The sequence below is a fragment of the Sceloporus undulatus genome, chromosome 1 (genome assembly GCF_019175285.1).
Source record: "Sceloporus undulatus isolate JIND9_A2432 ecotype Alabama chromosome 1, SceUnd_v1.1, whole genome shotgun sequence".
NCBI lineage: Eukaryota > Metazoa > Chordata > Lepidosauria > Squamata > Phrynosomatidae > Sceloporus > Sceloporus undulatus.
In genome coordinates, this window is record NC_056522.1 from 376548572 (window position 1) to 376564964 (window position 16393).

The 16393-nt window shown below is 47.7% G+C and overlaps 1 protein-coding gene across 1 annotated transcript; it reads left to right on the plus strand.

The window, feature by feature from the left end:
* The first annotated feature begins 3572 nt into the window (after positions 1-3572).
* BMP4 (bone morphogenetic protein 4) lies at positions 3573-16091 on the plus strand. Its single transcript, XM_042447156.1, has 3 exons — positions 3573-3797; positions 7547-7908; positions 13621-16091. The coding sequence occupies exons 2-3, from the start codon at positions 7554-7556 to the stop codon at positions 14517-14519; spliced, it is 1254 nt and encodes a 417-aa protein (XP_042303090.1). The 5' UTR covers positions 3573-3797; positions 7547-7553; the 3' UTR covers positions 14520-16091.
* Positions 16092-16393: the final 302 nt, after the last annotated feature.

Consider the following 16393-nt stretch of genomic DNA (forward strand, 5'->3'; position numbering starts at 1 on the left):
TGATACTGGTTGACCACACCGAACCCACAAGGGTGCTCAACAATGGCTCCTTTTCATCCTGGAGAGAGAGTACCAGTGGGGTCCCACAGGGCTCTGTCCTGGGCCCATGCTATTCAACATCTTTATCAATGACCTGGATGACAGATTGGAAGCATCATCAAATGTGCAGATGACACCAAATTAGGAGGATAGCTAATACTCCAGAGGACAGGATCAAGATTCAAAATGATCTGAATAGACTAAAGCTGGGCCAAAGCTAACAAAATGAAATTCAACACAGAGAAATGTAGGTACTGCACTTAGGGCAGAAAATGAAATGCACAGATATAGGATGGGAGACACATGGCTGAATAAAAGTAATGTGAAAGGGATCTGGGAGTCCAAGCAGACCACAAGTTGAACATGAGTCAACAGTGTGATGCGGCAGCTAAAAAGGCCAATGCAATTCTAGGCTGCATCAATAAAAGTATAGTGTCTAGATCAAGAGAAGTATTATGCCATTGTATTCTGCTCTGGTCAGGCCCCACCTGAATATTGTGTCCAGTTCTGGGCACCACAATTCAAAAAGGACATTGAAAACTGGAGCGTGTTCCAGAGGGGCGACTAAAATGGTGAAGGGTCTGGAAACCATGAAGCCCTATGAGGAATGCCTTAGGGAGCTGGGTATGTTTAGCCTGGAGAAAGAAGGTTAAGAGGTGATATGATAGCCCTGTTTATATGTGAAAGGATGTCATATTAAGGAGGGAGCAAGCTTGTTTTCTGCTGCTCCAGGAGAACAGCCCCGGAACAATGGATGCAAGCTCCAGGAAAGAGATTCCACCTCAACATTAGGAAGAACTTCCTGACAGTAAGGGCTGTCGACAGTGGAACAAACTCCTCCGGAGTGGTAGTGGAGTCTCCTTCCTTGGAGTCTTTAAGTAGAGGCTGGATGGCCATCTGTTGGGGATGCTTTGATTGGGTTTCCTACATGGCAGGGGGTTTGGACTGGATGGCCCTTGTGGTCTCTTCCAACTCTATGATTCTATGATTCTATGAGTGTGTGCCTCATGCTTGTGCGCAGGAGTGCACCCCATTCATTTCAATGGAGCTTGATTATCTATGAGTCTTCTAACTCACAAGGGGTCTGGAATGGATCCTCCGCAGGTTTAGGAAGGGTGACTGTATATTCTATTACTTGTTCCCAATTTTTTATGTATGTATTTGTTTTCCCCATCTTTTATTTTTTTTTGTCCTGCCTTTCTTCCAAATTGAGACCCAAGGCGGCTAACAACATATATAAACACTGAAACAACAATTAAAATTGCAGAATTAAATTGTTAAAAAAATACAAAAGTTACAAATATAAAATTTAAAAGATGCAAAGTTAAAAGTAATAGTCTAAAACCCCTCCTCCGTCTCCTACTCTCTCTTCTTATCTTCTCCTCCTCTCTCCTCTCTCTCTCTCTCTCTCTCGTGTCCTCAGCAGGCGAGGCTGGGATGGTGGTGGGACCAAGAGAAAGTCTTTAGCATTTAAAAGACATGTTTATCTATCTACCGTATATACTCACTACAAGTCGACCTCATGTATACACTGAGGGCAGGTTTGGGCACCAAAATTATGGATTTTGCTCTGACCATGGATAAGTTGAGGGTAAAATTTAGGGGCATGTACAAAGGATCTAAAGCAGTGGTCTCCAAACTGTGCTCTTTATGGGATTTTGGACTTCAGCTCCAGAATCTCAGACTATTGGCCAATATGGCTGGGCTTCTGGGAGCTGAAGTCCAAATCTCCTAAAGGGCACAGTTTGGGGACCGCTGACCTAAATGATGAAGCAAAGCAAAACAATGTCAAAGAAACTTACCAAATCCCAGCAGACATAACCCTTTGCGCTTACTCCTTAAGGCTGGATGGATGAGAGCGTAGAGGGCCTTGGTGCTTCACATATTTGCTCTTGCTTTCCACCAGGAGATGGTTCCTTCTTTTAAATAAAGTTCAGTTATCGTATAGTACTTACATTGACCCTCGATAAGCTGACTCAAGTTTTTGTGGGTCAGTGTTTTGACCTAAATTTCTAGATTTATACATAAGTATATACAGCATCCAGCCATTTCTAGAAATTTAATAGCCACCCTGTATTGATGGAATTGGTACTCCCTTCCCAATTCTGTGGCAATTAAAAGACTTACAGCTGTTGTCACGTAATAGACCATTTTACCTTTTTTTTATCAAGGATTCCATGTGGAATGGAGGATGTTTAGCCTGGAGAGCAGGAAGACTTAGTGGTGACACGATGGTCATTTTAAAACTTGCAAAGGGATGTCATGTTGAGGAGGGAAGTGAGCTTTTTTCTGCTGCTCCAGAGACTAGGAAAATGGAATCAAATCATGACTGGTGGTATTGGTGGGGGGCCTGGGATGAACTCCTGTGGTGCGGATAGTAGAACAGACTCCCTTGGAATGTGGGGATTCTCCTTAACTGGAGGTCTCCAAACAGAGGTTACTTATAGAATCCTAGAGTTGGAAGAGACCTCAAGGGCCATGCAGGAACTCGCAATCAAAGCACCCCCGACAGATGGCCATACAGCCTCTACTTAAGGACCTCCAAAACAGGAGACTCCACAACTCTCCATTGAGGGAGTTTGTTCCACTATTGAACAGCTCTCACTGTCAGGAAGTTCCTCCTAATGTTGAAGTGGAATCTCTTTTTTTCTGTACTGTAGTTTGAATGCATTGCTTTGGGTCCCATTCCTTGGAGCAGCAGAAAACAAGCTCACTCCCTCCTCAATATGACACCCCTTCAAATAGTTAAACAGGGCTATCATGTCACCTCTTAACTTTCTAAGCCGAAGGTTTTTCAGGCTATGTGGCCATGTTCTGAAAGAGTTTATTCCTGACCTTTTGCCAGCATCTGGGGCTGGATATCTGTAGCTGGATATCCCGCCTCTAAAGTTTTGGCAAATACCATCAACTGAAAGTAGTACATTGTTTCCCTGGACCCTGTAACAGACATTGTTGTTGTTGTTGTTGTGGGTCTTCTGGGTCATTTCCAGCTGATGCTGACTGTAGACTCATCTTGAGGAGGGGAGAGAGCTTGTTTTCTGCTGCTCCAGAGAATAAGGCATGGAGCAATGGATTCAAACGATGGGAAAAGAGATTCCACCTCAACATTAGGAGAACTTCCTGAGAGTCAGGGCTGTTTGACAGTGGAAGACACTCCTTCCTCGGAGTCTGATGGAGTCTCCTTCTTTGGAGGTCTTTAAGCAGAGGCTGGATGGCCATCTGTCAATGGGGATGCTTTGACTGAGAGTTCCTGCATGGTCCCTGGGGTCTCTTCCAATTCTAGGGTTCTAGGATTCTCTGTTGACCTTGGGGTTTTCTGAGGCTTTGGAGGCCAGAAGAGCCAGACTTTCGCCTCTGCGAACCCAAAGGCTGGAGGGATGAGAGGCTGGCCTTTCGCAGGGGAAGGAGGGGCGTGGGCGTGGCTTAGGTTTCCTGATTGACAGTCCAGGGCCAGGGGGCGGGCCTTGCCGGACCCACGTGACCCTCCCCGGGGCTGGCAGTGGAGTGAGCCGAGGAGCCCTGGCAAAGGGAAAAAGGAGGCAGCTGCGACGGCCAGCCTTTGGAGCCCCAGCCATCCTCCATTGGGAAAGAGAGAGAGAGAGAGAGAGGAGGAGCCGCAGCGCTCCCCATCCAGGCTCCCTTCCAGTGCTCCGGACCCCTTGCCTTGCCTTGCCTTTGCCTCTCCACGGATCCTACGAGCTCCACGCTGGCTGTCAAGAAGAACCATGGACTGTTTCTGTCGGCCGTCCGCGCTGTCAGTGAGTAGCCCTTCAGTCCGCCTCCTCCTCCTCCTCTGCCCGACTGCCTTCCCTTCTCCTCCCTCCCTCCCTTCTACTCTCCCTCCCTCCCTCCCTCCCTCCTTCCTTCCTTCTTCTTTCTCTCCTTTCTTCCTTCCTTCCTTCCTTCCGCCTCCTTCCTTCCTTCCTTCCTTCCTTCTTCTTTCTTTCTTTCTTTCCTTCCTTCCTTCTTCTTTCTTTCTTTCTCCCTCCCTCCCTCCCTTCTTCTTTCTTTCCTTCTTTCTTCCTCCTTCTTTCCTTCCGCCTCCTTCTTTCTTTCCTTCCTTCCTTTTTCTTTCTTTCCTTCTTTCTTCCTCCTTTCCTTCATTCCATCTTCTTTCTCCCTCCCTCCCTCCCTCCCTCCCTCCCTGTGGCTTGCGTGTCCGTGGGAATGCATTTGCACGCGTGTTTAGGGGGAGAGACAGACACAGAGCGAGCCAAACACACGCTGTAAGTCCCAAGGGGTTCCTGTCTTGCCTTTCCCTCCCTCCTTTTGGGGCTGTTTCAGTCCCCGGAGGAAGGAAAAGGGGGCTAAGGATCGGGCCCTGTCTCTTTTCAGCCCGATCCTGGCCGGACAACCCGAGTCTCAAAGATCTCCAAAGGGACTCAAGAAGGAGGCAAGGTCAGAGGGACAAGCGACCGAAGGAAAGCCCGCTCCCGCCTTCTTTTGCACGATCCACAGAATATTGGATCCCTTCCTCTGCGCAGGGATCTAGTTGACAGGGACCAAAGGGATCGCTCTGCTTGCACAGAGACCGACCCTGGGTTTGCTTGCAAAGCCTTTTCCACCAAAAGCACCTTCAGCCTGCCTTTGCGCCTCCTTGGCGCGATCCACAAAACACTGGATCCCTTCCTTTGCGCAGGGACCGAGTGGCCAGGGACCAAAGGAACCTCTCGCAGACAGACAGACAGTCACTTATTTTGGCTTGCAAAACCCTCTCCACCAAAAGCACCACCTTTCAGCGAAAGCAAACATCTTCTGCTTTTGCGCGATCCGGGAATCTTTGGATCCCTTCCTCTGGGCAGGGATCTTGTGGCCAGGGACCAAAGTCACCCCTCTTTCTCGCTCACCAACACACACACACTGTTTGTTGCAAAGCCCTTTCCCCAAGTCTTTCCAGCGGAGACAAAAAAAGGTCTTACTTTGCGCTTGCTTTTGCGCGATCCAGAAAGCCCTGGATCCCTTTGCCAGGGCATGGACCGAGGGGTTAGGGAGCAAAGGACCCCCCCCCCCGAGAGACACACACAGAGTGAGACTTAGTTTACCTGTAAAGCCCTTTCCACCAAAAGCACCTCTGGTGAAGACAAAAGTCTTCCTTTGTGCCTTCCTTCCCGCGATCCACAAAACATTAGATCCCTTTCTCTGAGCAGGGATCTAGTGGTCAGGGACCAAAGGGATCTCTCTTTCTCACACGCAGACACAGACACACACACACACACACACAGACATTTAGTTCTCTTGCAAAGCCCTGTCTGCGCAAAGTACCTTCAAGACCCGTCAGAAGTCCGGTTTTGCTTTTTCCTTGGCACGATCCACCAAGCACTGGATCCCTTCCTCTCTGCCAGGGATCTAGTGGTCAGGGACCAACGGAATTTCTTATTTGCACACCAACACAGAGACACTTAAGTTTGCGTACTAACAGCGGAGACACAAAAAAAGGTCTTGCTTTGAGCTTTATTTCGCGCGATCGGCAAAGCCCTGGATCCCTTCCTCTGCCCAGGGGACCTAGTGGTTAGGGACCAAAGTAATCTCTATGTCTTTATCTCACACACACAGAGAGAGAGAGAGAGAGAGAGAGAGACTTTTAGTTGGCTTGCCAAGTACCTTCAGCGGCGACAAAAGTCTTCCTTTGCACTTTCTTTTGCGCGATCCCCAAAGCACTGGATCCCTTTCCCTGCACAAGGACCTAAGGGTTAGGGATCAAAGTAACAATCTCTCTCTCACACATACACACCAACACACTCAATCAGAGACACTTAGTTTGCTTACAAAGCCCTTTCCACCAAGTACCTTCAGCGGAGACCAAGAAAAGTCTTGCTTTGCGGTTCCCTTCGCGCGATCTACAAAGCATATTTGGATCACTTTCTCCTGCCCTCTGCAAGTGGTTAGAGACCAGAGTAATCTCTCTTTCTCTTTGGCACACCCCACAAACACCCCCCCCCCCACACACACACCTATAGAGAGAGACTTCGCTTGCTTGCAAAGACCTTTCCTCCGATGAAGGTACTTGGTGGAAAGGCCTTTGCAAGCAAACTAAGTCTTTCTCGATGCGTGTCTCTGTGTGTGTTTGTGTTCTCCAGCATGGACTTCAATTTGCATCCCTGTCTCTTCTCCCCACTGCCCTGTGGGATATTATTATTATTATTATTATTATTATTATTATTATTATTATTTTCAAAGCCCAGTAAAGCAGGTGCACCATCTCCAAGGTGCACCATCCAAGATGCCTTTGAATCTGTATGCAAAGGGCTCTTGGAGGAATCTGTATCCAAAGGGATCCTGGAGCAGCTCGGAGACGAAGTGGACGATGAAAGTTCAAGGTTCTCCCAGATCAATAGATAAACCAATATCAGAAAATCTGATTTTCCTCATTCCACAAGAGACAAATGGAAGACTTTTTGGGGAAAAAGGAGGGAGATGAAATGGGATGGGTTGGAGCTGGTAGCCTGTTGAACCTATTTCGGGATCGTATATAGATAGGAAGCCTGGATGGATCAATGGATCTATTTGATTGATTGATTGGTGGACAGAGAAGCTGGGAGAAGAAAAGGAAGTGTCACTGTGAAAGAGTTGTACTGACTTTTGGAGATCTTTTTAACGCTCATGTGTGTTTGTCAGAGCTTGGAAAAGTTCCTCTTTTCTTTGGAAAAGTTCCTTTTTCTGTTTTGGAAAAGTTTCTTTTTGGAGGGGATCCCTAGACATCCGTGGATCATACGCAGGAGGGGAGTTGTAGGTCAGGAGAAAAAAACACCCCTTGCCTTATCCTCCCCAAAAAGAGAGGACTGCTTCTAATCACTGGCTAGTTGGAGGATTCTGGGAGGTGTAGTCTCCATTTATCCCCAGACTAGCCAGGGAAGGGTGGGAGATGGGGGCTTCAAAAGTTTTTTTGGTCCCAATCCCCAGGGTCTGGGAGTTGTAGTCCCAAAAGAGGAAATTTTCCCAAGTGGCTGGTGGCTGATTACTGGATTTGGGAATTGTAGTCTCCAGAAAGGGAACTTTCCCCAGACTTTGGTGGGACTGTGTCTCCCTGGCCTTCGGAGTCTCTTACAAACTCTAAGATTGTAGGATCCTAGCTAGACACAAAGGAAAACTTTTTCCAAACTGCCTCAGCAGGAGATTCTGGGGGGCTTTGTAGTTTCCTAGCAGAGTAGTAGAGGATTCTGGGGAAGGGAGCTGTAGTCCCAAAGGGCAACTTTTGGGACTTCCAGTTCCCCAAGAGAAGTTTTCCAGCAGAGTGATGGGGGAGTCTAGAGAGGGGGACCTGTAGTCTCAAAGGGCAACGTTTGGGAGCTGCAGTCCACCAAAAGCAAGTTTTCCAACAAGAGTAGTGAGGGATTCTGGGGTTCCAAAGACCATTGGTCCTGGCTGGGTGGGGGATGCTGGGCGTTGTCGTCCCCTCCAAACCTCTCTGTGTTTTCCTCCTCTCCAAAGTAAAAGAGGCCAAGAATTTGCAGATGGGTGTTGCAGTCCTTCTTGACCCTTCTCCTTCTCTGCCCTCTTCCGCCCGCAGAGACACCATGACGCCTGGTAGCCGAATGCTGATGGTCATCCTATTCTGCCAAGTGCTGCTCGGAGGGGCCACGCACCGGGCCGGCCTCCTCCCCGCCGAGATTGGCAAGAGGAAGGGGCCCCTAGGGGACCGACCGCCCCCCAGCCATGAGCTCCTCCGTGGCTTCGAGGCCAGCCTGCTCCAGATGTTCGGTCTTCGCCGTAGGCCTCGCCCCGGCCCTGCCACCCAGATCCCGGCCTACATGCTGGACCTCTACCGCCTCCAGTCCGGAGAAGAGGAGGACCGGGTCCACGACCAAAGCCTTTCCTACCCAGAGAAGCCCACCAGCCGTGCCAACACAGTGAGGAGCTTCCACCATGAAGGTGCGTTGGCCAACAGGTCTCTGGGATGGATGGATTTGCATCCAGGTCTCCGAAAAGCCAACCAGGGGTGCACCTACACTTCATTGTGTGCCTTCAAGTCAACTTACGGCTTCCCTATCACGGGGTTTTCTTGGCAAGTTTCTTCACAAGGGGGTTTGCTCTGGCTCTGCTTTGAGGCTAAGCAAATGTGACTCTCTTGGGTTAAAGGACCCAGCTGGGAATTGAACCCTGGTCTCCAGAGGCATACTTCAGTGCTCAAACCACTACACCATGCTGGCTCTCTCTTGCATCTACATTAGCGATTCCCAAACTCTGGTCCTCCAGGTGTTTTGGACTTCAGCTCCTAGAGGCCTCAGCCATCTTGGTGCATGGGATGCTGGGAGCCGAAATCTGATACACTTGGAAGGCCAGCATTTGGGAGTCCTTGCTTTATGCTGAGTGAGGTGGAGTGGTTTGAGCATGGGACTACGACTCTGGAGACCAGGATTCGAATCCTAACTCGGCCTGAGAGGATGGCAGTGGCAACCCCCTCAGAAGAAACTTGCCAAGAAGACCCTTAGGGTCACCATAAGTTGGAAACTATATAGGGTCGCCATAAGTTGGAAACAAGAAGACCCTTAGGGTCGCCATAAGTTGGAAACTACTTGAAGGCACCAAGCACTACACTGTGGAAAGAATGCCATTCGACATCACTTTGAGTTTGACACCACGTTGATTGCTGTGGCTCCATCCTGGGATGTGTAGTTTAGCATGGCCCACCACCCTTCCCCAAAACTACATATCCCAGATAGCTGCAGCTACAGCACTCAAACTGCACCAATTTCGACACCCTGGGAAGCTCCTCAAACCAAGGAGGTCTACATCTCCCATTCCCAATCAGCCATACAGAGACCCAAGACAGCGAGCATTAACCTTTAGGGAAGGAACCTTTTGGGAGAGGTTGGGGGGGACTACCACTCCCAGAGGATTACAAATCCCAGCATCCACCCCACTAATTCTGGCTACTGCACTCCCCAAAGAGAGGATGTTTATAGAAGATGGCTGGGGAAGGGAAAGAGGTGATTTTTTGGAATTACTGCAGAAAAATAGGGGAAAAGACACCCCTTTGGCTTTCTATCCCTCTGCCCTCTTTCTTTTGTGCTCCAGAAAGCAGTTGAGGTGGATCCCAGAGAAAGAGTCTGCTTTCTGCCCTGCTAGTGATGGGTGCTACAAATCCCAGGATGCCATGGCTCCATTCCATGGCATCCTGGGATGTATAGTTTTGTGAGCTCTGTAGCCTCCTCTATCAGAGACCTCTGGTGCAGCCAGCAACTAACACATTCCAAGAAAGCAGTGTCAATCTGACTTATTTCTTCCACACAAGAAACTCTATGCATCCTTCCTGGCTGCTCGAGATGTGACTCTGATTTTGCACCTTTCTTCTCCTTTCCCCTTCACATACAGCTCTTTTCTCCCCCTTTGGGCAAAGTGAGCTTTTTTCCCTCCCCTTTTTAATAGCTGGACACTAAAGGGCTACAGCTGCCTCTAAATTGGCCAAGAAGTGGGAGAGGAAAAAAGAAATAAATTAGGAAGGGATGTGAATGTAATTCGAGCCAAATGTTTCAGGGTGAGGGTTTCTAGGTCTCCAAGGACCAGAGTGGGACCCCTGAAGGCGCTAGCCAGGCGATTGTGGCCCCTTTGGCTGCTGGAAATCTGGGTTTAAGTGCGGTTTGGAGGGCGGTGTTTGTGGGAGCAAAAGATGTCCAGAAGACACCAATTTGAAAGCGATTCTGCACTGATTTAACCTCCAAGTAACATTCTTGGGGAGTTCTGGATCTGCCTGGTAGAGTAACATCTACCGCCAGGGTCCTTGAAGTTACAGCTCTGTTCCATCATCCTCCCAACACATCTGGGGCAGATTCCCCCCCCCATGCTCTTTGGATTGCATGTTCCAGAATCCCCACTGCTGAGATGTTGGGAGTTGCAGTACAAAAAACTTTTCTGCAGTGATGTAACTAGGGGTGGGTAGGTAGCAAAATGAATGCATTGCCCCCCCTAGGAAATTTTTCCCCCCCCATGATATTTTTCTTCAATCCCCAGATGTCTAGTATTTGCATTACTTAAAAACTTCATTTAAAGGTTGTTCTTAAATGATGATGCAAGTTTTAAGTGATCACAATGCTATGTTTGTTCCTAAATCTCAAAGTTTGTTTCTAAATTAATCCCTTTGTGGGAGAAAGATGAGATATAAATCTTTGGAATAAAATAAAATATATCATTGAAGTTTTCAAGTGATCACAATACTAAGTTTGTTCCTAAATGATGAATGAAGGTTTAAATTATCACAATACAACACCTGAAATAAGGGACATTTTTAGTTTTTTATGGGTTTTTCGGGCTTTGTGGCCATGTTCTAGAAGAGTTTCTTCCCGACGTTTCGCCAGCATCTGTGGCTGGCATCTGAAGATGCCAGCCACAGATGCTGGCAAAACACCAGGAAGAAACTCTTCTAGAACATGGCTGCATAGCCTGAAAAACCCACAAAAACTATGGATGCCAACCATGAAAGCCTTCGACTTCACAAGGGAAATTTGTATTTGGGAGAATTCTTACTTGGGTGGGCACTGCCCTCATTTTGTGCCCTCCCCATATCTACACCTTTTGAGAAAGTTAATTTTTCTTACTGCATTGTCTAGAACGCCAGTCTTTGGCACTAGCGGTTGGGGGATTCTGGGACAAGCAATCTGAACAGAAAAAAAAGCATCCCTCCTTCTCCTCCCAAGCAATGGGGAGACAGGATAGAGGTTTAAACAATCAAACAAGGCTGTAGAAATTCCTCTGTCAGGTAGGGTCATTCCTCCACAGAAAATATATAAATTCCTTGTGGGATCTATCACTTTTTTGCAAGGACTTGAAATCCAAAGACTCCCCCCCTTGGGATTGCATGTCCCAGAATCCCCTAGCTGATAGAGCTGAGATTATGGGAGTTGCAGTTAAAGAAAACTTTTCTGCAGAGGTGTAACTGGGGTGGCGGTGGTGGCAAAATGAGGGCAAGAGGAAAATCTACCCTTCCAGTGAAAATTTTCCTGGGCTCCCAGATGTCAAGCATTGAGACCACTTAAAACTTGACTTATAATTCAGGAACAAAGTTTAAGTGAATTTTGCATAAAGGGTATTTGTTCTTTGAAGGAGGAGTATTAGAGGGGTGGAGGAGACAGAGAAGGTGCTAAAGCTCAAGTCTTGTTAGAGATGGGACCCGCTGCTGGGCAAGTCCTGCTTCTGAAACTTAAATGCACAACCCTACATCTTCATTAATGACTGTGTAATGGACATGAGTCTAATCATAAAATCAAGAGAGTTGGAGAAGACCCCAAGGGTCATCTAATCCAGTGATCCCAAAACTTTGGTTCTCCAGTTGTTTTGCACTTCCATCTCACAGAAGTCCCAGCCAACTTGGCCAAGAGTCAAGAATTCTGGGAGCTGAGGTCCAAAACATTTGGAAGACTAAAGTATGGGAAACACTGAACCTCTTCTGCCATGCAGGAAGACACCATCAAAGCCCACCCAAGAGATGTCCATCCAGCCTCTTCTTAAAAACCTCCAAATGTTGAGACCCCATCATATTTTTAGGCAGCATTTTCCACTGTTGAACAGCTCTTACCATCAGGAAGTTCCTCCTAAGGTTTAGATGGAAATGCCTAGTTTAAAGCCTGCTGCTGCTGCATTATAACCCAGTTAGTGGAGAAAATTATTGGCCCACAGATTTGGAACGGGGATCAGGGTAGGAGGGTGATTCTGCTTTGTTGGAGGATGGGATTGGAAGCAACATGGGGCTGAGTTAACCACCCATGGAACAGGCAGGGGGGTAGTCTAAAGCCGTCATGCCCATGTCCTTCAGACTTCAACTCCCAGAAGCCCTAGCCAGCTTGGCCAGCAGTCAGGAATTCTGGAAACTGGAAGTCCAAAACATGTGGAGGACCAAAGTTTGGGAACCATTGGGCATGGATCCATGTGGTGGATTGTGTCTGTTGAAGTGAGGCTGCATCTGCCCTGCAGAGATAATTTGCACCACTTTAACTGTGATGGCTTGATGCTATGGAATTCTGGGATCTGTAGTTTGTTTTGGCACCAGAGCAAAGCTACTACAGTCCCCAGAATTCCATAGCATAGAAATAAGATTGGAAGGATCCACAAGGGCAATCTAAACTAACCAACTCCTTTAATCCCATCTTTAATCCCAAAGGCAGTGCTGCCAAAATCTGGTGCTAAAGGCCTGGAAAGGTGATGATTCCAAAAAGTGGCCAAAAGGGACCAAAGAAAGTGGAATACAGGGCTGTGTGGGTGTGTGTAGGGTTGCTATTAATCCCCCCCTTGAAATCTAAGGAAATAGATAGGGTCCTGATCCACCTCCACCCTGAAGCAGGGGGACCAAATGCTCTCCTGTTCTACACTTGTCCTACATTTCAACCATCCATCCAGGAGGAATTTCAAAATGTCCTCCATTCTGAACATGACTAAGAAGTATGAATTTATATTTATATGAGCATTTCTAGCTTTTAGTTCATCATGTTCTACATTTTCCTTGAATGTCCTACATTTTGTGGTACCTTGTCTTCCCTTATGGTTAGGACTTCTGGTCACCCGTCCTGTGATGACCCACTCACAAAATCATCTCTCCCTTCTGCTTGCTGTATTTTGTTTCGTATTTCAAGCCCATGTTGTCTACCCTGAATATATATATATATATGAGTGTGTGTGTGTGTTGTGTGTCCAGGTTTTAGACCTAACTGTAAAGAAACAATCCCCTATACAGTTGGCTCTCCATATTTGCGGCTTTGACATTTGTGGATTTGATTCTTTGTAGTTTTGATTAATACGTCCTCTCTACGAATATCTAAGTCCTCCAGCACAATTCTGCTGGACATTGACCATAAAGTTGTCCTGGAAAACCTAGAAGTTCCTAGGGAAAAAACTCCTCTAGGCATTTGTAGGTCCTCTGGCCTGATGGTACGATCAACTTCTGTGCTGGTCTATGGAGTTTATCAAACGGGAGGAACTTCTCTTAAATTCGAATGAAAAGAAAGTGGGGCCAAAACACATTCACTTAAAGTCGCTAGTTTCATGTAATTACGTAAATACACATTGCATTCGAACTGGCTCCCCATTGCCCGGAAACAGCATGCCATTGCCCGAATTTGCATGTGGCAGTCTATCACGCAATAACGTGAAACCACATGATTGCATTCGGACTGACTTCCTGTTGCCCGAATTTGTGTGCAGTGGGTTATCATGCAATAACATTAAATCCAATGATTGCGTTCTGATTGCCATCGGATTATACTTCTAATTCCCCTTGTCTGATTAAACTCCCATGACTGTAATAAAGTTGAACTGAACTGAACTATGGTGAACTTCTGGCACTGGAGGACCTGCAGACTCCTAGAGAGGTGTTCTCTCAGGTAAAAAGAAGTGTTTTTTTTGTTTGCAGTTTTCCCAGATTCATGTGGGTCCTTCACCCCTAACCCCAGCAAATGTGGAGGGACCACAATATACAACCCCCCCCCCCATCAGCCCCTCTCTCAAAGCAGCACAGCATTCTGGCAAGCTCCTTTAAAGTTCAGGAGAGGCAGGACTCCATGACGGGAGACTCCATTTTCCTGTGTCTTGCATCCTTCCTTGTGGTACCTACTATATGACTTGTTGCTAATGCAGATGCTGTTTTCTTTCATTTAGAACACCTGTCGCAGGTGCCTGGCTTGGAGCCCCACCTGGGTCGCTTCCGCTTCTTCTTCAACCTGAGCAGTGTGCCATCGAGCGAGGCCATCTCTTCTGCAGAGTTGCGGCTCTTCCGTCAGCAGGTCCCCGACAATGCTGTGGAGGAGGAGGCCGAGGAGTGGGGTCTCCACCGGATCAACGTTTACGAGGTTATGAAGCCCTGGCATGATGGGGAGGACCCAGTCACCCGGCTTCTGGACACACGCTTGGTGCACCACAACGTGAGCCGCTGGGAGAGCTTTGACGTGAGCCCGGCAGTGCTCCGATGGACGGCGGGTGGGCAGCCCAACCACGGCCTGGCTGTGGAGGCTCTCCACCTTCACCCCAGGCAGACTCGGCAGGGCCATCATGTCCGGATTAGCCGCTCTTTACCTCAAGGGGGGCACCTGGAGGTTGGGGACTGGGCCCGCCTCCGGCCCCTGTTGGTCACTTTTGGCCATGATGGCCGGGGCCCAGCATCAGCCCTCACACGACGCCGGGCCAAGCGGAGCCCCAAAGGCCCCGGGGGTGGTGGCCCTGGTGGCCGGGCCCAGCGTAAGAACAAGAAAAACTGTCGGCGCCACGCTCTCTATGTGGACTTCAGTGACGTGGGCTGGAATGACTGGATTGTGGCCCCACCAGGCTACCAGGCCTTCTACTGCCACGGCGACTGCCCCTTCCCCTTGGCCGACCACCTCAACTCCACCAACCATGCCATTGTCCAGACGCTGGTCAACTCGGTCAATGCCAGCATCCCCAAGGCCTGTTGCGTCCCAACTGAGCTCAGCGCAATCTCCATGCTCTATCTGGATGAGTATGACAAGGTGGTCCTCAAGAACTACCAGGAGATGGTGGTCGAAGGCTGCGGGTGTCGTTGAGGGCCAAGGACGGCCAAAGCATACGTTTGTGGGGGTGGTGGGGGATGACGGGGTTGGACTACAGAGCCCAGACACCCCAGGAGAATGGGTTGGGAGTTTTGGGAGATTTGGTTACCCTGCTGAAGGTTTCTATGGTCACAAAGAGTGCAGAGTATGGGAAATGAACTTTGTGGGACTATGCTACCCAGCATCTCCGGGAGGACTGGTTGGAGGTGTTGGGTGGTATGATCCCTCCCAGGGAAGGTTTCCAAGCTTGGAGAGAATGCTGTCCTTGGGAAATGGACTTTGTGGGACCATGGCACCCCCAGTCCCTTCAGAGGCTAGGGAGTCTGGGAGGTACAGTCCAAAAAGTAAGACCAAATGCTGGGGGATATTGTAAGTTGTTGTCCCTTGAAATAATGTTTTCAAGTGTGAAGAGCTTGGGTAATAGACTTTGTGGGACTATAGTACCCATAATCCTCCAGGAACTGGGGGAATTCTAGGAACTACAAACAGTCTAAAAGGTAACACTGAGAGGGAGGGTGCAGAGCTTGAGAAATGAAGTTTGTTAGGCTGCAGTACCCAGACTTTCAATTTTTAGAATCCCCCTCATCTCACCCAAAGTAACTCTTTCAAGGTGAGAGGCAGAGAGCAAGAGTGTGAATTGTGGACAAATTAATCTATTGGATTACAGCACCCAGAATCCCCCAGTCTCCCTACAAGTAGTTTATTTCACCCACAGGGAGCAAGCAAGAGCGCAGAGCTTGGAAAAATTACATTTTTGGGCTACAGCTCCCAGCCAAACCCAGCAGCCTCCTTTTGGATTCTGGGAGCTGAAATATCAAAAGTAACTTGTCCAAGGTTAAAGAAAGAGTGGGGCGAGCAGTGCTTCAGAAAAAAATTATTTCAGTGGAGTAAAACTCTGTAGATCCCTTAGTTTTCCCCAGAGCAATTTTTCTGAGCTCAGAGAGAACTAGAAAAGAGCCTGGGAACCATTCTTTGTTGGACTACAGCACCCAGAACCCACCAGCCTTCTGGGGGATTCTGGGAGTTGTAGTCCAGCAAAGTAAATTTTACCATCTTGGAGATTGCTGACCTTGGAAACCTTAATTTCTGGGGCTGTAATTCCACTAATGTTACACTCTTTGGGGGGGGGGGGTGTTTACTGGTGGTTGTCGCCTGCAAAAGTAACTTGCCCAAGGTCTGAGATAAGAGAGATCAGATGGAGAAAGACATTTTCCCCATTTCTCTGCACCTTTTGGGAGGTGATGGTGGAAAGAGAGCTCCATCCTTCTTCTCGGTTTCCCTGTTTCAAAGAATGGATGGGTGTTTTAAAATTTTATTTCCCCAAAGAAAAGGAATGACGAAATTTCATAAAATCCTCTTTTTTCCTCACCTGACCTCCACAGGCGTGCCAGCAAAAGCAGACAAAGAATAATAATAATAATTATTATTATTAAAAGAGAGAAAACCCTCAGTCCGTTCACCTTGACCTTATTTATGACTTTTATGTGCAAATGTTTTGACAATAATGATCATATATTTTGACAAAATATATTTATAACGACATATTAAAAGATAAAAAAATAAAGTGAGTCATTATTTTAAAGGTAAATGCAATACATATGTTTATTTCTATTTGTGTGTGTGTATTTGAGAACCTTTTATTTCTCTCTGGAGGTGCATCAGGGTGGCTTCACTCTTTCTTTCTTTCTTTCTCTCCTTCTTTTCTTTTTTTCCTCTTCCAGGCGGGGAGTAATCCATCCTTGCTTTGTTGTTTTTGAGATTGGCTTAATCGCTAACTCTTCTGGCTGGCCTGTCCCCAAGCTTTGGAAGATGCAATTTGAGGAATGGATAGGATTAGATTTCTTTCCCCCTCCCATAAATGCATCCAC